The sequence below is a fragment of the Taeniopygia guttata genome, chromosome 10, assembly GCF_048771995.1.
Source record: "Taeniopygia guttata chromosome 10, bTaeGut7.mat, whole genome shotgun sequence".
Taxonomy (NCBI): domain Eukaryota; kingdom Metazoa; phylum Chordata; class Aves; order Passeriformes; family Estrildidae; genus Taeniopygia; species Taeniopygia guttata.
This window is the reverse complement of record NC_133035.1, coordinates 8,215,828-8,237,524: the sequence shown is the minus strand read 5'-3', so window position 1 is coordinate 8,237,524 and position 21,697 is coordinate 8,215,828. Positions and strand designations below refer to the sequence as shown.

Here is a 21,697-nt window from a genome sequence, read left to right as displayed (position 1 = left end):
TATAAGGTGTTTGCTACCACTCTAGGGTGATCCTAAAGACAAGAAGTACGCAAGTCAATTAATATGAGGGTATAAAACCCTGTCATGCTGGTGAGATATCACCTGCTCTTATTGCTTGTTTGATCTGCCAGCAGAAGCCCCTAAGGAATATCATTGTTGTGCCTTTGGCCAGGCACTTATTGAGCTTTTAAGTACAGGACATCTTATGGCATTTCACAGTTCTGTGCATGTGGACAGCATCACCATCCAAAGTGATGTTACAGGAGGTCAAGATATTTTAAATAACCTTTCCTCTGTGAAAAAGCTCATGGAAAATAAAGTGATTCTGCTAATTGGCAAACTTTCATTCATATCAGTATTTGGAAAGGTCTCTTGGTTACTGGAAGAGCAGTCTGTGGTTTGAGCTTGTTCAGTGCTGTATCAAACAAAAACAGAAGAGATGAAACTTCCAAAACTCATTTCTTTTAAAATTAAGAACCAATAATAGCATCAGTTTAATTAAAGATTTTGTCATCTTGCTATTTTAAGATTTTATGTTCCTCTTGAACTTTTCAGTTGTATTTAAAAAAAAATCTCATTGTTATTATCTTCTACAATAATAAGCAGTATTTAGGATCTCCTATATCTTCTCACTCTATTTGTTCCAGTGTGGCACTAATTAGGTATATCAGCTATTTAGTTTGTGCTTTTACACTGACAGTTTCTTTCAAATGGGTATAATGAGAGTGGAAAAAAAAAAATCTAAATTGAAATCAATTTTCCACCACTGTTTTACCTCATTATAACAGCAGTGCACCAAGCCTGCCAGAGCTGGGGTCAAACACACGGTGTGGTCCTGGGCATTGCCCTGTGCAGGAATCCAAGAGCTGCACTCTGGTCCTTGTGGGCCCTTCCAGCTCAGAGTATTCCATAATTCTATAACGCTTCTACAAAGGCATCTGTTGTACATAAAGCAAATAATAGTGCTGACAATAATAAGGTAAAAAGAGCTTGAATGATTCTGAGCATTTCTAACACACTAGGTAGATTTTAGGATAAAGAATGGAAATAACAACTAGAGATGGGCAGAGTATGCACTTTCTGTTCAGGACATAAAACTACATCTGTAATGTAAGACTATTTTTAAAATACCTTCTCTGGGACTTTTGAAAAGGTCATACAGATTTTAAAGAGATTTCTTTTCCAGAGAACTTTTGTAGAAAGGACCTCTGTGCAACTACTACTTTGTAAATCAGTTACTTTTTGCTATCTGTTAATGCACAGAATTTTGCATTCACATTCACAGCCATGAAAAGCTGTCTCAGCCGCATGTCACTGGCTGTGAAATACAGTTCTTGGATAAGATGCTGAGCTACATATGAGGTAGCTTTGTCTTCTACAGCTGCCTTTCAGTTGGTTTGATTTAACAAGCCTCTGAGAAAAAAAAAACCGGTCTATTAGACATACATCTTTGAAATAAAAGCAAGGCCTTTTTAGTAAAAATATAATGTATACCAGAGCCCTTATGAGTGACATTAATACTCTAATGTTCATTTCTGTTTTGAAAAGCTCTCTCATTTGCATGCACAGTTGTTAATTGTTGGTGACACCAGACCCACCATCCTCTGAACTGCTTTTGAGCTTTATTTCTGTTGCTTTAGACACTGAGGTGGTACCCTTTGTAGTTCAACTGAGTGTGCAGCAGTGTGATTAATGATACTTGTCTAAAATATTCTACAGTGGCCACAAAAAGTTTTAAATAGATGTTGTTGAAATTCCCTTTCTGCCATTCTAAATGCTATTCATGGATAAAAGTTAATTGGGGTTAAATTAACATTTAATTAATTCACTGTGACACTAATACGGTGTTAGGCATATTCAGAAAGATACCAGGTCCATTGAAGTGGTCATAGTTGGACTAGGAATAAGAAGTACAGAGAATATGTGTTTAAACTTGCAGGATCACAGGCAAGTTTATTCTCTGACTTACTAGCTGAGACCCCTTTCAATCTCACACAGCAGTGTAGAAGAGCATGTGTAGCTCTAGCATGTGCAGACATAGCTCTGTGTGGCAGAAATTATTTATGTATGTGTTCATACAGAATTAAAAATATATCTTTTCATATTTGGGCCCCTAGAATGGAGTTATTTATTGGAGATTGCCAAGCAAAGGAATGCAAAATATTTTTGCCTAGCAAATTGTAGGCTAAGAGTTAATAAATAAAAATTGTCGAAACAAAGTCTATCTGTAAATGCACATTTTAGTGAGATGAAAGTATATAAAATTCTCAATAAAATAAAAGGAAATTCAACTGCTTCTTCATTTAGACCCTACATCATTAGCAGCTGTTATGCCGAAAAGCTTCAACATATAATTCAAACCAAAACATTAAACACTCCTCAGCATTGATTTCTTTCAGTCTTTATTGTGTTGGGTATAAAAGTTCGGCCTCAACAGGCAATTCTACCGGTGCTGAGTCTCAGCACAGCAAAGAATTGAATAATGTATCTAATTACAGTGTGAGCATGCACTAAAAGCCTCTGCTGATCTCCTTTGCTGATGTGACCATCTTTGCACTATGGTTCTTTATATTTGTGCACAGCCAAGTACAGTTTTTCATACATTCTACTCTGTTGGTTAGCCAGTCTTGGTCTAAAATTTCTAAAGATTCTTAATATGTCACTCTTCCCAATTAAGGAATAATCTGTAGTTGGAACTCCCATAGTATTTTCTCTAATAAAAATATATTCAATCTTGTTTTAACAGAGTAAGAAACAAGAAGTTCCTAAAGAAGAACAGGGACCAACAACAAAGAATTTGGATTTCTGGGCACAGCTGATTACTCTGATGGTCACCATAATAGATGAAGATAAAACAGCATATACCCCAATCTTGAACCAGTAAGTAATTAATTTATGCATAAAAATTAAGAACCATGGATTTATTAAAATAAGGATAAGAAATGCACCTGAATCAGAAGTTATATTTTAAATAGGATCTAGGTAGAGATTTTTATACAGGATGTATAGTTTGATAATGGATAGACAATCTTTTGGTTTAGGAACATTAAGGACAGGTGGTATATGAGTCATCTCAAAACGTTAATAGCAAAATATTCTACATGAGAGATATATGGATAGAAGGGAAATGTCAGTGACATTTCAGTGAAGGGAATTTTCAGTGTGATGATACTGATGGTATGGGAGTATTATGGCGCACATGGTGCACAAATCATGCTGAAACTCATTTAGGTATCATTTTTAGCCATGTAATTGTAAAAAAAAAAAAAATGAACTTCACAAAAAGACCCTATCTGAATTTATAATTGGCTGACCAGATGACTTGAAAGCGTATGAAGTGGAGAACAGTATCCCAGAGATGGAAGTTGACGTCTCAGAATTGAAGATGTGGCACATGAGGGAGGTACAATCAATAACCAAGACAAGTCAAATAACTTAAGGCTTGTACTTGAGTAGAAAGGAGAGAAACAATTGATAATAAACACAGGAAAAGAAGGCAGTGCTGGGGTTTGAACATGAAATATATAGAAAAAGTGCAAAGGAACACATTTTACATATTACAGCTGGAGAAATGGGCCTTGCACCAATTGAAATGTGATGTGATGAGACGCTGGGGGAACTTTTTAGCTCTTTGGAGCCATTTTACAGAGAGATTACAGAAAATCTGAGCATAGTCTGGCTGTGATGACTTACGCAAAAGTTAACATTGAAACCGACATTTGTATTATGACTAAACAACTAATAGAGGTTTCTGCAATTGCAATTAATTGAATGCTCTGAAGGGGAGCAGGAACAATCTGATTTTTTCAGCCAAAATAGGGTAGATACTAGAAGGCACTCTGTACATTGAGATGTGCTTGTCTGCTGATAAAAGGTACCATTCTATTTATGGCCCCACAGTAAAAGTGACAAAGAAACCCCCTGGTGATAAACAGAAGCTGAAAGATATTTCATTGACTTCTAACTCCTTCCTTTACTTGAAATAAATAAAGTATAATTTCAGTCCTGGATAATAAGCATTTCTTTGTTCAATTATCTGTTGCACTGACCTTATTAAGGGATAAGTTCTTACCATATAAGAGGAAAGAAAACACTTTTCCTGTTAACTCCATTTTTGTGTCATAGTGTTGAGTTTCTCCATTAATGAAAGTTCAACCTTTTGTCTGACAGACTCTATAAATAATACAGTAATTTTAATATATAGAGTTGAGACAAATACATAGAGGTGATTCATTTCAGCCTCTTAATTTAAATTAAGCAAGTGTAATTGCGAGTTAATTATGCTAAAAATTGTTCTAGCTGTATTTCTATACAAATGTGAGGGAGAAAGTAAAGGCATAAACAGAGTTCTTCTAAGGGGATTAGTAGGTTCCCTAAAGTACAGATGAATGATTGTGTAAGATGTGAAAACAGAATCAGGAGTGGACGGAATTGGGACAGATTAAGGGAGAGAGCTTGTGTCTCTGACTTCTCTCTCTTTTTTTGCTGTTGATTTGTAAGTGGAAGAGTGAACACAGGGAATATCATGTCTTTTAGAAGTTGAAGACATCAGAAGCAAAAGATGAAGAGGCTCTAGGTGGAAAAAAAGTTGAAAAACTGTTCAGAGTTGCTTTGGATACATTTTTTTAAAAAGAAAAGCTTCTCCTAACACAAAAGCAGCATGTAAAAACTGTTGAGAAAAAGTGAGACGGCCTCTCCCCCCCCCTGCTTACCTCAAAAAAGAAAATTGATTAAAATCGATGAATGGGACATATAAATTGAATACACAAGAATACTGCAAAAATATGACTCCTTATTAGAAATATATGGCCATGCAGTGTCTCAGTCGAGTAGTCTAGTAGTCAAACAATGTGAAATATGTTAGAAACCTGATTCACAGGCAGATCTAGGGCTTCCTGGTGCTTCCAAATATCCTGTGAGACAGGAGAAATTCCTATAAAAAAAAAATATCTATTCTAATAAAAGGAACATCAAATCGAGGACAAAATCTTCAAGTCAAATATGCTTCCGTAATTTGAAAGCAAGATGTGAACTTTGGGCCTATGCAATTTTCTTTTTTTTTTTTTTTATTTGCACATAGAGCAGTCAAGTTGTCACTGTAGTATAAATTTAAGAAATATGACAGCTCCAATAGGACTTGTAAATTTGTTCTTTACTGATCCTCAGATCTTTGCAATATTAGGATCTGCTTTCTCTGTGATCACATTGTGCTCCATGCAGTATGAAAAGGACTAACAAATGAAATCTGCAGGAACAGATTTCCTCATGCTTCAGGAGCTAGGATGTTTAATACCTCTGAAGAGTTTGGAATAGTAACTTAAATTGTAGAAACAGCATAATTGTAACATACATGTCAGTAAGTTATGAAACACAGGTTAGTGGAAAAAAATTATGGAAGGAAGTGCAAAAATCAGAATATACTCTATCATTAATTGGACTGCATCAGGCCAACTTTAGAATATTTCTTTCATTCTAGAAAGTGTATCTGACGTGTTTTGCATCTTGATGCAGTGATATTCCTCATTACCAATTAATGCTTTATTCTGTGGTATACTTTAATGTGTGATATTCTTATGCTTATATGAATATCACTTCTTTCATTGAATTTGTGAACATTATCCTGTGAACAAAGCTGTTCCCATTCCTTCACCATACCCACATAGAACTTTTGTCTTAGGAGTTGTGAAACAGAGGCCATGGCCAGCACTCCACAGATGGTGTGATCTATCCTCTTGCTGCATGCACAGCACAAAACTGAATGCATTGACCCCCTAGGACTGGTGAGATTTAGCACCTGGAGGAGACTGTAGCCAAATATGGGAAATGAGCTATTCTGAGAAAGTGCATCTGAGGTTCAGAGACTTTGATAATCTCAAGATGTAGCAGACTGGAGATTTGGCAGCACAAAATAGGAAAAATAATTTTTAATTTTCATGATAGCATTTTTTGACTATAGGGTTGAACTAGAGACATGCAGTACTGTCTGGGATAAATGCTTTGGGGATTATATATGTTTTTCTCATACATTGACTCTTTTAATTTTGTTTTAAGCTGAGTTCAATTTCATTCCATTGATCTGTGGTTTTGTGTATTGCCCTTCATTAGAACTAGCCAATGAAAACTGTTTTCACTAAATTTTTGCTTAATTAAAATCAATAGAGAGAAGATCTAAGTGGCTGTCTTGCATATGCAATTTAGTATTTTTGAAAATATGTAGATATGGTAATGTATGGGCAACATAACTCTTCTGGATAAACTGAGGTTTTATATAGTTCCAACAATGACATAGAAATTGGGAGAATTATGGCATATGGGGCAGAAATAACTGTAGCAAGAGCCAGCTAAATGACTGACAGTTGTCTTTTGCTGGTCAATGCTGGTTGTCTTTTGCTTCACTGAGAAATGTGAAAATGCATGGCTTTTACAAAGATTAGAAAATGTAATGTAGAGATTTGCATGAGAAATTTCTCTGATATTTTTCTCCTTAGGGATAAAAATTGGAAGTACTTTGAAAAAGTTTTCTTACCTGAAAATAAGGTGATAAAATACAAATAATACAAAATACCATATATACATAGATGCTTTAGTATTTGACCTTTTATTATCCCTTTCCTTTAATAATTCAGGTGCTTCTGTTACCATTTATGTTTAGCATGTGGAATGTGTTGTGTGCTTGTTGTGCATTGGCTTTGTCAGCTTCTCACATACAGTAAACTGCAAGGATATCTCTGGTAGTTCCCTCATGCCTGTCACTGGCAGCTGTGCAATGCCCACCAATATGTTAGAAGTATAAAAACTGTCACAATTTTAGACTTCACCTAACTGAAGCCATGTGGGATGTGTTGAACTAATTTATTCAACATTGGTAATTGCAGTTTGTGTGTGTGTATGTGCTTTCACAAGTTAAAATGGATAGACAGATCTATTTATCACCAATCAAACAAGTGCATTTTTATCAGACCCAGCCTTGCCTCATGGCCAGCCTTGCAATATGCTCAAAAGACAGTGTCAATATTCAATCAGCTGTTAAATACTTCCTCAGAGCAAGACTGTCAAAGTTCAAGTCTGGTGCTAAGAGAGAACTCAGAGTGGATTGGAGGTAAAGAAATTGAGACAGCTGGAATACATTTCAGCTTTTGAACAGAAACTGATTTTGTGTTAATAGAATTAATACAAAATTCTTTAATTGAACAGCCATTAGCATAAAGAGGGCTCAGTGAACTGAGCTAGCAACTGCTTCTTATTAAAGTGGCAGAGCTAATGAGCTGTTTAAGTACTTTTTCTTTGCAGATATGATCAGGGTCAAATAGGTCTCGAAAATGAATACATTACTGAGATCATACTGCTGCCACTTTTAAGTTGCACATAATTCTCATTTTTTATATGTCAACAAGACCTTTAAAAATTCTTACATTTTTTACAGAAATTAATACAGAATATTTTCTGAATTTGGTTAGTGCTTTACTAAAAGGTCAAAATACTTTGGATCCAATTCTCTGCTAGTATATAGTGTAATAACCTCAATACAAAGGCCACAGAGCTCTGTGTATTTCCTTATTAATATAGTCCCTTATTTTATGTATTCCTGGTGAACTGTGGGTATATTTCTGTGGCTCTCACTGCCCTCCTGTGCTATAAACAACTCCTTTACCCCACTGGGAGATTCTGTGTTCTACTTTCTGCTCTTCATCTGCCTGACCTGCCTGGCTCTGCCTTTGTGTCCTGAGAATGGCTTATATTAATGTCAGTTCTACGCCTGCATTAAAGATAGGACTTTTTTTTTAAGACAAAAAATGTGACAAAACTGTAGTGTTGATCATTAAAATGCCAGCTTTTGCTAGTTTCTAGCAGTGAAAATGGTAACTCAAAGATTAATGCCTTTCTTTTGCATTGAATAAGAAGCAGCTGAGATCTATGAAAAATTTGTGTAAAAATACCTAACTGATAACAGCAGAAAGTATCTAAAAATGACTTCTCAAAGATGACATGCAGCATGAGACCAAAACTAAAATTTTGAATCAAAATCTGCATTTCACCACTTGTTATTTTCCTTATTATTTTATCCATACGTCAAGGTGGAAGTCTTCGGTGAGTTGGATTCTATGAGTATATAAACCCATATAGGTTCACAGACAGCTTCACTCTTTTCCAGTGTCAGAAGGGAATTGAGGAAAACCTGTGACTAAACATCTGAGCCAACTGTTTCATGTTCTTCCTAAGCCAGCTGATTTGTCTAAAGTTGAGGAATCACTTGATTTAAAATGTCATGTGAGGAGAGTTTTTATTTGAAGGTTGGATGGTTTGTATAATTGTTACAAAACATAAAGTATGGTAAGTGTGAATACTAGGGGAATTATTTTATGGAGATATTTGCCTTTTTGTTGTGCAGCTGTAAGCCTCATTCCTAGCAGCAGGTGAACTGATGTAATGTGATTGATTGCAGGTTCCCTCAAGAGCTGAACATGGGAAAAATCAGTGCTGAAATCATGTGGACTCTGTTTGCCCAGGACATGAAATATGCTCTGGAAGGTAATTAGAACAAACTATTAATTGCACTACTTATTTCAGCAAGACTGATTTTCACAGCTAGTGATACTTGTTATCAGATTTCAGTGTGTGATTCTGGTGCACTTGTTTAATATGCTTAATAAATTAGTGAAAAAGAAGGGTTATAAGGAATCAAATCATTGTCCTGTGACAATATGAAGTTATGTGTGAAAGAACACAAAAGAATTGTGACTTGAAATGCTGCTTCTTAGATCTGATAAAAACCTTCAGTGTCCAAAGAAACACTCATGTGCTTGCTAGAGAGCAGTGTAGACACTCCAATTTTTCTCACTAGCTGAAAATTGCTAACTTGCCCATAAGGAACATTTGCAGAATGAAATTATAGAGGAAGCACACACTTAAAATTAAATCTTTTTGTGTTCAAAAGGCAGGATGTATTCATTCTAGTTCCAGCAGAACCAAATGCAGTTTCATTTTATCTCTTATGATATTGTGGTTAACCATTGTTAAAATATATGGGGTTTTGCTATATAGCAGGTTGTCACCAACTAATGGCTTCAAACACACAATAAAATATGGTTATTGCAGCAAACCAAGTAAAAATACCCCCATGAAACTGGCATTGTCTTTAGGCAAGTCTGCTACTAACTACAGAGCAAGTCTAAAAAGGGTGAGAAGAAACATACGAGATTGGATTTTAAATACAATGTAATTCAACAGGCATAAAAATATTTAAAACCCCAAATACTTGAAGAAACACTTCTATATTATTATCTCCAGAATGTCTAATGCAATAAATATCAGTGCAGTGGTGCTTAGATGACATGGCAGATTTTCATGATGGTATAGAAAGAGAAAAGATGAGTGGCTAGAATAGCTATTGATGGAAGAACTGTTTTGTTCATCTGCTGTTGTGTTACTTTATTTTGTTAATTGTGTTATTTGAATGTGGAACTTCCGTACTAAGCATAGCAAAGGAGAAAGGAAGGAAGGTAATTTAAATATGTACAAAAACAACAGAAGACATGAGACATCTTAGATGTGAGTGGGAGAAGAGATGTTCAAACTGTTGTTTCAAAGTGCAGTTCTGTAGTCATGTCAGAGTGAATCAGAAGTGCAAGTTTCAGAAGGGGCGTCAGGCTGGAGGTCATCCTTTAAGAGTGATCAGTGAAGGCGAAAGCTTCCAAAAGCTGAGAAATGTAAAGACCAAGTGAAAGCCACTGTTTCAGATTAAAGCATGTTCCTGGTTTCATCAGGGAATCTGCAGTCTGGGGAGGCTGTCAGTCAGGAACAGCTATCAGAAAATTGCTGTTCTGTTACTCAGTGTTGGGATTCCCTTACAGATAGCACAGATTACTGAGGATTTCTAATAGTCACTAATTGCCATGACTTCATGACCTTTGAGGGTGTCGTTATACTCTGCACATGGACATTCATCCATCTGGGCACCCAGAGCTAGTACTGCTTTAGCCATTGAACTATAAATGGCTAAAGCAGTAGCCATTCTGCACTGCAATGAAATAATCCACAAAACATCACTCCATTTGTTCATTAGAGCACACTGATCACTCAAAAGGCAGCTTCAGATCAAGTCGTGGCTTATTTCTTGGTTGTAAAGAATAGAACAAGAAGCTCGTAAAAAAGAGTTAATTATACAATATATAAAGTGAGGCTGTTTGGACTGAATCAGGACTGTAAAATAAATATTAATGTTAATATTAATCCTTATTCTGGAGAGAGAGAGATGTAGAAGGCATTTGACTTTTATGTTCCAAACCAGTTCCTGAATGTGGTCTCATTTCTGTGTTGCTGTGGATACGTACTTTCTGAGGAGAGTAAATGCCATTGTTTGCATTAGGAATTCTAAACTTCTCCCAGAATCATTAGTGAAATGGTTCCTGTGTATAAATAATAATTAAAGGAAAATTAAATTAGTGTAAGTTATTATTTTGAAATTAGTATAAATTATTATAAATATACACAATTTCACCTTCTCTGATTTCGTTCCTAAACAGGAAACTCAATAAAACTAGTCAAAAAAATATAGATCAGTATACTGATCTATACCTATATATCTATACTGATACCCAACTTCGCTGGGATTTGAATTATTAATTCTTTCAGTAGATACTCTGTAAACAAGGTTTAACTCAGTGGTTGATGGCAATATCTTTTTCTTTAAATTCTATAAGATGAGAAGCAAGCTCTTGAGTATGTTCACAGTTGGTCCTCATGGTTTTAATGGAGTTCATTAAAATGCATTGCATTCTGCTATGCCACTCTCGCCTTCCAAGTTATTAACATAGACTACCATCTGTTCATACCTAGTGTCCAGGGCTGTGATTGCAATCTTTCCCTACTCTAATTTAGTATTAATCTCCTGAAGCAGCGTCTTTTGTGTTACCAAGTTGATTCCTTTCTGCATCCAATCAAGAAGCAATGAACTGGCCCAGCATTGTTTGCAAAAGGATTGTTCATGTGATAAAAAAGATTAGATTAGCTCATCCAAGATCCTGTTTCTGGTTTTACCCACTTTTTGTATTCACAGATATATCCAGCCACACCCATCAGCTTAAATTCAGGAAATAGGAAGACGGCAAACACTGGGTCATCCACTTTCCATTCCTTTTCCCTTTTTCCTGAATGCAGTTCAGAATTGCTGTTCAGGCTCTCTCCTCTCCCTGAACAGGTGAATCCCTCCTGGATCTGCTCAGGGGGTGTGTGCACTGCAGATCTGCTGCTCTCCAGCAGTGCCCCCTGCCCACTCCCTCTTGTAGAACAACCCAACAGCCCTGTGAGCAGCACCAGCTGCCACCGCACACCCTCTGCCTTCTCCTCTCCCTTGGTCCTGGGAGGACACTCCAGCAAGGAGGCTGCTGCTGTGGCATGGAGAAGTCAGAGGGGAGAGCAGCTGCCATGGCAGTGGCCTTTGGCTAGAGAAGAGCAAAGCCATGTCTCTGAAAGTACCAAGGCACTCAATTGGCACTGAGGGAACAGCTCAGGTTTTTGGTGAGGGAGGAAAGGACATCCCAAAGCACAGTTCAGGTCTGCACAGCTGCCAAGATCAGGGCTACACTGTGCCAAGCTGACATGCCTTGGAAACAAAACTGTACTAAAATCTGGTATTGAGTTCATAATTTCATTCTAGATTTCCTTCCAATTTAAGTTAATTAAAATATTTAGCTTTTAACAAAAGTTTTGTGCAAACTTTAACAAATTGAGTTCGCACCAGTTATATTTTTTCTAGTCTAATGGATTATTTTTATGTATAGATTTTGCATGAAAAAGGTATCATATGTTTCTCTTTGAGAATTGTCTTCATTAGATCTGGTCTCTTTGGGATGTTTTTCTTCTTTGCAGGCTGTCCATGAAGCATCAGTGTTTTGCATATGTTATAGACTGTTGTTTGGCATTTAGTTTACACAAGTACCTGATCTTATAGGATGGTAATACTTTTGTATTCTCTGATCCCCCAATTATTCCATATTTATGGTGCAAAAAAATGAGAGCAGAGCAGGAGTTTCACCAATAGTGCATATGGTTTGTTACTCACTTTATATGGTAGGAAATATTTTCCTTTACAAGTATGAAGATGCAAAGGTTAAAAGATAATGAGATAGTAAATAAGCTGAAATTAGACATGCAATCGCAAAGTACCTTTTTTTAATTCTTTGTCCTAAGAAATTTTTTTTCTGATCTTTCAGACCTCTAACTTTTGAATAGATCAGATCAAATGTCTTAAACTATCCAGTCTTTTAGGAAGAGAACATCCTAATTGCTGTTATTATGATAATCTCATTTTGGTAGTGGCCAGAAGTCAAGACCAGAATTAGGCGAGAAATTAGTTGGCTGCTGTGTAAATAACAGCAACAGACAGTCTCTATCCCACAGAGCTAAGATTCTAAAGGCCTTATAAAAATAGGGGGAGATAATAATTCCACCACTTTATGCATTTAATGTAGGATTGCTTTTCAAGTTTGCTATTGGCTTCAGTGCTTAAGAAGATACTATTTTCCTGTTTCCCTGACAGAAGCTTCCTCCATGACAGAAACTGATAAAAGTGATTTGAAAGAGAAGAGGCAGGTCCAGGAGTTGATGCTAAGCACAGAGACAGCATAGAAAAAAGCCAAAAAGGCTAATGCTCCCCAGAGAAAGGTCACGCCATTTGGTAGCAGATTTCAAGTCTATTTTCACTCCAGATTTACAATTTACAAAGTTCCCCTTAAGATGGAATATAGTCTTGGTTTAGAGGGAGGCTACAGAGGTGAGAGAAGGTGAGACTGAGGTTTTGTAAAGGACAAGAAGGCAGCATCCACAAGAATGCAGGATGTCATCACTATCAAAATATAAAACCTTTTTATTTTAGTCAGTCTCATTTCTGCATTGGCACTTTGCAACAAATGTATTCCATGTTTATCTTTTCAGACACCTGAGGAATTAAGAGTCCTTTATGGCAACTCAGAGAATCTGTAAAGGCAAATTCAAGGAGATTACAGTTGTAGTTAAACCTTCCTTTGGCAGATAAGATAGCATATTGCTGTGATTAGAGGAAGAGGGGACTTAGAAACATTCTTTATTCCCCATAACAAAGAAGGATGTTGGTAACAGCAGGTACACTCTGTACATCCCGAGGGGCTGAGCTTCCTAAGTGTGAGAATTCACCCACTGAGGGCAAAGCAGAGCTCTCCAGGCTTGCCTAAGAAGCACCATAGCCATGCCAAATGGCACTATTTTGTTGGCGTTTATTAGAACCAGTAATTAAGACAGATGAAGTGGACAAAACTGCTCCCAGGGGCTGAGTCAATACTTCTTCATATTGTGCTGTAGCACTGTATCATCTTGCTTGGAACTACCTCAGAGATCTCCGAAATGGCATAACCTTGCAATTGGGACTGTTATATCTATAATTTCCCTGTTCTCTAACGTATTTTCTTGGATTTTACACAGTAAACCATCATCAGAACCATGAGTAGTACCGCAGTACAAGTCTACAGTAATCTTAGTTCAAGTTTCTCTGTGTCTGACTGTAGGTGTATTTATAGTGCCAGATTAAGAAAAAATGTAGTGCATCAGTGAATGCCTGTCTTCCTTGCTCAGTCTTAAACTTGTCATTCAATACTAGCAGTGTATACTGTCCTATATATTTAATAATGATAGCTCTGTCCCTATTTATTCTTTTTCTAACCAGTGACTATTACACTTGTTCTTAAACACTATTATTAGCTTCTACTCAGGTAATCACTTACTGTAAAAAAAATTGTGTATAAACTTTTCCTGAACATTGCCTAATTGTGACAAAGGAAAATTTTTGTTAGTCAGCTTATACTGGTACCACCATGCTGGATAGGTTATGATTGATTAATAATTTCAGGTTATTTATAGCTCACATGGCCCTGCCCTTTCCACAGTGATTGAGTTGAAGGGAGAAGTGTTCTGTTCAGCTGAATGGGCTGTATATCAACTGTAGCAGCAGGGGCAGGCATGACCTCCTCCAGAGTTTGTAGATATCTCAACCCAGAAGAATATTTTGCTGCTTCTGTCTTCTTGTCCTTGATTACAGTTCTTTATCACTAAGACGATACCACTTTATTCCGTCTCATGTTTTTACAAAAGCTAGACTTATATCTTTTGTCTGAACTAACTTTATGGCTGGGGAAGAAAAACAAAAACCCCAAACAAACAAAATCTCTAAGCAAAAATGTGACTTTGTCCTGTCAGACAGTCCCTTAAAAGTCCAGCATTGTTTAGTACAGCTCTGCATCTGCTGATTGGGGAAAACTTTCATCCTTTTGTTTTCTTGAGGGGTTTCTTCCCCTTATCAGAGTGGAGCTGCATAATTCTCACACAGCAGCAGTGGAATGTAGGTGCTGCCTCTCTTCCTGCATTGTAATCACACAATGAATCCCCTTGTATTTTGGACTTCTTTCATTGAGAAACAGTAACTAATAACAGCTTTCTGGAAAAGAAATACCTTTCTTCATCAACTAGAATACAATATTTGAGTTAAAGAAAATTAACATCACCTCTGCTATCTTTAATCTTGCCCATTTTTACTAAGACACTACTTTAAAGCTTTCCTCACACAGCAGCTGTTCTTCTCTTAGTCTCTGTTTTCTTAGGTTGAAGACTCAGTCTTTTACTTTCAGGACTGTTCCACTTAGAGAGATTCATTTGTGTCTTTTTCTCCTATAGAATCTGAGGACAATTTACTTTTATGGGCAAGTGCATTAGTTCTAAACTAAACATTTGATACTGCTTCACCCCCAGGAGAATAGGATAAATCTGTTAAAACTTCTTGTTTCCACATTATCTTTTAATAAGCCTTAAGTGCAATTTGCTGGGTAAGAGAGAACACCTCTCTGGTTTTGCCTTTGCAGGCAGAGCCAGATTGAACACAGGTAATTATTTAAATGCAGCCTCCTGCATTTAAATCCTGCTGGATTCTTCCTGGTTTGTACTTCATTCTTCTAATTGCTTGTAAAATGCAAGCATGCCTGTTTGATAAGGTTTTATGCTCACTTTGCATACTAGTGATGAGGCAAAGAGCAGAGAATCAGGTCTTCATGGAAAGACACATTTTTTAAATTAAGGAATAAGTAGCTGGAAGAAACCTATCACAAAAATTACATTGAAGATGCAAAGCTGAGTATTCAATAGTTAGGTTCCAATGCTATTGAAGTGCTCTTTGTTACCTTTAGCCTGTTTTCCATCCCAGATTCAAGCATTACACTATCAAATCGTAAAAACATGGAATGGTTTGGGTTCAAGGGGACCTTAAAGATCATCCAGGTCCAACCCCCATGCCATGGACAGGGATCCCACCCACTAGACCAGGCTGCTCAGGGCTCAATCCAACCTGGCTTGAGCACCTCCAAGGATGGGGCATATATTCTCTGTTTTGCAATTTTTATACATATTAGAGTTTTATGAAAGCTTAATCGATAATCAATATAAATTGGATTCCTATATTTGCATTACTTTTCTTCCTTTATTACTTCATTACTTTTATTACTTTCATTACTTTCTTTTTTTATTACTTTGAATAGATGTTGAAATATCAGTATGAAGTATTTGAAATTTCAGTCATATTCTTCAGAATCAAGGCTTTAATTATCATTGTAAATCTCAGATAGGATGGACTATTTCTTCTGCTTCATTCATAGCTTCCATTTCCTTACACATTCCATGGTCAATAAATATACAAAGCAAGAATTTCACCAGCAGTAAAAAGCAGTTCAGGTTATTTCTCTCACTGGAAGTAAGTGCTTATTCCCTTTTGTATTCAATAGTGGCCCCATGTATCCAAGGACAGAATTTTTTCTCCAAATGTTTATTCTTTGAAAATTATCTCTTTAGTATCATGGTATGTAAATTTCAGTCTGATACAATATTGAAGGGTGACATTTATACTAAGGTTGATCTTATTCATTTACTTGTATTCCTGGTATTTTTCTTTTCTTGGCAGCAAGTAAAAAAGAGCAAGTTTATGGATAATCAAGCTGCATGTCTTGCAGCTTAATAACCCATCCACTGTTCTGGAACGTTTGTGGAACTATTTGACTTTGGAAGTAGTAATTAATTGATGAGACTAATAGGAGTAATAAGGACTAAAAATGAGCAGTAAAAAAAGCAACTGATTAATGTTAATAAAATATCAAAGTTAATTTGTCTGAGCAATCTGAAACTTCTAGGCAATATAGCATGGTGGGTAAAAAATGGTAAATGTAATGCTTATAGTAAAAGATAGGGTAGTTTGCAGCAGGTTCATACATCCCTCATGATCTTCCATGTTACATCTCTTAAGTAGTATATGACATTGGTGTTTGATGCCCTTGAAGTTCCCATGAGACATTTACCTCTCCCATGTACATCTCTGCCTTTTCTGACACCAAGCAGGTGCCCCTGAACCCTTCTGCACCTGCTGTGAAATGTCAGGCAAAGCAAGCACTGAGCACACAGCCTCCTGCTTTGAGAGCTTCTCATTGAATGTAAAGGGCAATGTCACATCAGCTTTTACAGCACTGCATTAAGTCAGGGATTGATTAGCAGCTTCCACTGCAGGCAAGAAAAAAAAAACCAAAAAAAATCAGTGAATTCATTATTCCTCACCTTTCAGAATAAGACAGTCTGTCTTCCTTCCCTCATCTCTGTTGCAGAATCACAGAATTGCTAGGGTTGGCAAGCACCTGTGGAGATCATCCAGTCTAACCCCTCTGCCAAGGCAGGGTCACCTGTCCAGGAGGGTTTGGCATGGCTCCAGAGAGGGAGGCTCCATGACCTGCCTGGGCAGCTGTTCCAATGCTCTGCTACCCTCAATGGAAAGTTCTTCCTCATGCCAAGATTAAACTTGTGTTTTATGGCCATTGCTCCTCGTCCTGTTGCTGGGCACCAACACAAAGAGTCTGGCACCCTTTTCTTGGCACCCTCCTTTAGAAATGTATATGCATTAATGAGATACACCCTGAGTCTTTTCTTCTCCAGACTAAACAGGTCCAGCTCCTCTCCTAAGTCTCTCCTCATAAGAAAGATGTTCCTTCATCGTCTTTGTGGCCTCCACTGGACCCTCTCCAGTAGCTCCTCTATCCAGGGACAGAATATAACTCCATAGCAAGGAAATCTTTGAAGAAGATCTACAATGCCTTTCTTAATTTAGGCATGTTGCCTTAATAAGTGTACTTGGTCCCTTTTTTCTTCAGTTTTCTGTTTGCACAGCTTCATCACCCCAGAGAGGTGTTCTAGGTACAGTCCATTATGTTTGTGAACTGTCCAAAGATATTTTGATGAAAATTTCCAAGTAAATGCATAGAAAAGATTGACTGTGTTAGAAGTGTGTTGTGAAAGATAAAATATATTTATTTAAAGGAAAATTAAAGGGGGGTTAGAGATAAATATAATCCAAAAAGGAGATAATGACAGAAGTTTTTCAGGTTTTGGTTTATTATATTCATCTTGACACAAAGAGCCCTTTCAGAAAGGTCAGTAGTATTTCACATCATAAAAACCAATGTAAATTATGCATGATTATAAATTAGTTGTGTTCTTCTATCTATTTCAGTTAATAACCAGTGACTTCCATTGCCTTTAGCAAAGTACAAGAATCCTGGGACGAGATTCTAGTAGAATATAATGTTATCTTCTAAATCAGTGACGAACTTTGAGTTACATTTTTTATTTATTTGTGGCCTGTGTGCTTTGCATTCAAACAATCAGAGGCTTCAGATTTCTTTCAGTGGTAATGGGATTAAATCTAGAGCACTATAAGCATAAAAGAGGCTGTGGCATAGCAACCGCTCCTGTATTGTGGGGAAATTGCACTGGCACCAGGTGCATTGAACATTAGCTTCTACTTTTATCCATAACAGAGGTGCATCATTCAGTGTAACGTTTCCACAGTGATTCACAGGGAGGAATACCAATGCATACAGCATCCATATCATTCCTTACTGGAGCTTAGCTTCCTCTGGCTGTACTCAGTTTTGTGTTCCCAATTACCCTTCCCAATTATATGACTGCAAGTTTGGAAATAGCAGGTTTTCTGAAACAGCAGTTCTGGAAGAAATAGATAGCAGCTGGTAGTCTGTAGAAAGATTGGTAGGTAATTATTGCAAATAATATGGAATTATGTCACAATGATTGAGAATAACAGCTGAGTTGATGGGAAAATTTGCAGCTAATCCAAACACAAATCCTATATGCTTAGTCTCAACCATTTCTGTTTAATAAATGTAGAGCAATAGATTATATGTCAGTCAAACAAGCTCGTTATGATGTAATTAATTTGCTACACAAAAATCTTCCTTATAGTAGTTATTAATCCCTGAAACATTATTTATAAAGCCTGAAAACTATACAAGTTTGATTTTTTAGAAAAATCTAGTTATGTGTATGTAATAATTTGTTCATTTTTTATAGACTAATTTCCTTAAAGTTCTTGTTCATAAATATTTGAAATATACTTTAAAACCATATTATTAGAATACTTCAAGCAGCTTAACTATATGTTTTTACAAAAAATATTAGCTTGTAAACTGCTGTAGAAAAGAAATTTCTCGGAGCTTTGGACCCAAATAAGGAATATCAGAGTTGAACAAAATATCAATTTGATTATCTGAATATTTAACATGTTCATCTTTTATGAAGGTTTTTAGATTACCCTTTTTTTCCTTTTTTAGCAACTAATGCATATCAAAAATTACATGGAAACTCAGAGTGATGTTATTACCTCAAGGTTAAAAAGAAAAAAGGATTCTGTAGTGAACAAGGTTCTATCCCAGTTTATTTAATGATATTGTCCTTAGTGTCATGTAGATATTTCTGCTTAGTAAGTCATCTTTATAACTTTTATTTGTTGTTTTAAGAAAATCTTCTCAGCTTTTTTCAGCAATTGCTGGAAAAATGAACAAAAACTCAAACATGATTCCAAAGTACTGTTGTTTGGTCAAAGCCTATGAGGAAAGTACCTTGGATTATAATCCTTCCAATTATGTTTCTTTATAAATTTTTCCCTAAAATAACTGCTGCCTGCAATTAAATTATGTGCCAGAGACAGCATCATAAGGGCTGTGCTGATTTCATCACACACCAAGTTCTTTTGCATATATTTATGCATTCCCTGTAATAGCTTTTAAAAACAATCTTTCTTCATTCTTGGGTATACAGATAATATTGGAGCAGATTTTACTGTTTTTCTTCAGTGCTGTTGCTTACTGGAGGTCTCCTTAAGGGGGTTCCCATCTCTGTGATTTGTAGCAGTGAGATGGAACAATTCCATACAGTTTTCATTGTGGTTGCAGGTACAGTGTCTGTTGTGGAAGCACATGTGTTGTTACAGCATCACCCCTAAGGAGATATTCCCCCCCAAGTGGCATCAACAGTGTAATAAAAGTTACACTTGCTGGAACTGTAATTTCTAAAAGCAGCTAAAGTGCCCCATAAAATTTATAGATGTTACAGTTTAGAAAATCTTATCAGTATTTTTTCATTGATGCATGACACAGTGATACACAATATGCCGGCACGGGAACTGAACATGACCTCTTTATGAAAGTTACTAGATGAGTAGATGCTTATAAAGATATGCTGCACTATAAGGAACGTGTCAGAAAAGGAGCAGCGCAAAATAAAAAACACTATCAGCATTAGGTTTGCTATACTGGAGATTTCCTTACCTAGAATCAGTTATGAGAATGTTCAGGTATTTCTGCCATCATCTCTCCAGAAAGCACATTTGCACTCAGCTGGCAGGTTCAGTTCCAGACTGACTCAGTTGGATAATAATTTTGTGAAGCAAGAGTGGAGTTTTTCAAAAAGAGTTATATTGTGCAGCTACTACATCTGTCTTCTAGAGAGCCCAAAATGGATATGTCTGTATAGGGAAACATGGCACTAGCTTTCCCTCCAGGAAAATAGACACAGATTTCCAGAATGCATCCAGGTATCCTGTGCTGGCTCACATTTACATTAGCTTGTGCAAGATGTTCAGAAATTAAGGAAGCAATCTATTGATCTTAATCTAAATTCAGAACACCTACAGTGATGTTGCTGCACTTTGTAACCAAAATCCATGGTTGCCATGGATAAACCCATCTATTATCCTGTTAAAATTGTCACTGCTGACTCATATGGGCACCTGTTTGTTCATTCTTTGGTTTATATGAACTGAAGAGGTAAAATGTGCGGATACTAGTGACCTGTCCTGTGAAGTGTTTGCTGATGTTCTCATACATTGATGTCAGGGATTCTGGATGCATTTTTCACATATATGTAATTAGAAATAATATCCTGGGAGACTCTTTAAATATTCTCTACAAGGCATAAGAGCCTGCAGGAAAAAGTTCAATTATTCCTGAATTACTTTTGTTCTTATTTTTAATGTGTTATAAATCTTAACCTTAAAAAGAAAATATTAGTGAATGGTATATGTAAGTTTGACCTTCCTGGACAAGTTTGCCAATTAGTGGCAGTGACTCATTTCTAAAATTGAAATAAGCATTTCCTTGATTTGTGTACTATAGCAAACTTTGTCAAGTTACATTGTATAGTCTAACAACCCATTTATGAAAAGCATGAATGAAAAAAATTCATTTCAAAAATTCCATTCTTTTGAGATGCAATCTAGGATAGATTTTTAACAATGACTTAAGCAGCAGTTGTGCAGTGAATTTCATAGGAATAACATAATTGTTGTTAGTGAAATGCTGGTTACCTCCTTGTAAGAATACCTTTTATAGAGAAGATGATTTGTCATCTAGCTTTCTGTACTAGTTTGAAAAACCTGCTACTTAAAAAATGAAAAGATTCCTCAGAACCATGACAGAAGGCAACATCTTTCTCTCTGTGGTCCTGTTTAATGCTAGTAACAATGATACAGTGCCAGGGAGAGTTCGTACTCTCAAGTAGCATGAAGATGAATTAATGCAATATTCAGACAGAAATGGATTTAGTGATTTTTCTTGAGTGTGATGGAAGGGCAGTGAAGGTGAAAATGCTACTGCAATGCAAAAAAGGCAATAAAAGCCCACAGGGGTACTTCATAAGCCAGTTTGCACAAAACTTAGTAACTCACTGCATAATAAAATGCATCTGAAACACTTGCTGGATGGCATGATGTGTTACTGGAGTGCTGATTTGGTATAATAATAAAACGAAGCATTTCCTTCTAATGTACCTGGCTGGATCTGAAAACACAGAATGTGTCATTCACAGTGCATTTTCACTGACAGAGAATCCAATGCTACGTTCAAGTGTATGACAGAGGAGGGGATGCTCCTACTGTTACAGAAAATTAGGTTCCCATCCAAATATATATGAGATTTATATAATGCTGTGTTGCAAAGCAAGCAGAAATAAGGAGCAAAAAGAACGTTTGAAACTGGTAAGTTCTAAAGGCCTAATATTTACACAAGAACAGCATTCCTGCTGAGCACCTGTATTAGGTCATTTTTTAAGGGAGCTGGGAAAAGAAATTACTGTTTTGCTTAGGGAAGAATGTGCAAGTGACGTTACATCTCAAACAGATGAGACCTGTGGAGATTCTAGGAAGCTCTGAGCAGTAAACAAAGGTATGATTATTCTGCCCAAAACTTGTGGACCCCTGGTTTCATGCTGAGGGAGAAGGAAATGAAAGATTTGAGCAAGGATAAAGAGAGAAGGAATGGAGTTGGCCGGGTCTGCAGTGGCTGGGTGAAGA

General features: G+C 36.6%; 1 protein-coding gene across 8 annotated transcripts in view; it reads left to right on the top strand.

Annotated features, from left to right (window-relative positions):
• UNC13C (unc-13 homolog C) overlaps positions 1 to 21,697 on the top strand; it is a 165,084-nt gene that overhangs the window by 106,928 nt on the left and 36,459 nt on the right. For all 8 annotated transcript variants that reach the window (XM_072933703.1, XM_072933702.1, XM_072933704.1 and 5 more), the window contains 2 exons: positions 2,747 to 2,880; positions 8,444 to 8,529. In XM_072933703.1, the coding sequence (XP_072789804.1) occupies positions 2,747 to 2,880; positions 8,444 to 8,529 (220 nt within the window). The remainder of the gene's footprint in view (positions 1 to 2,746; positions 2,881 to 8,443; positions 8,530 to 21,697) is intronic.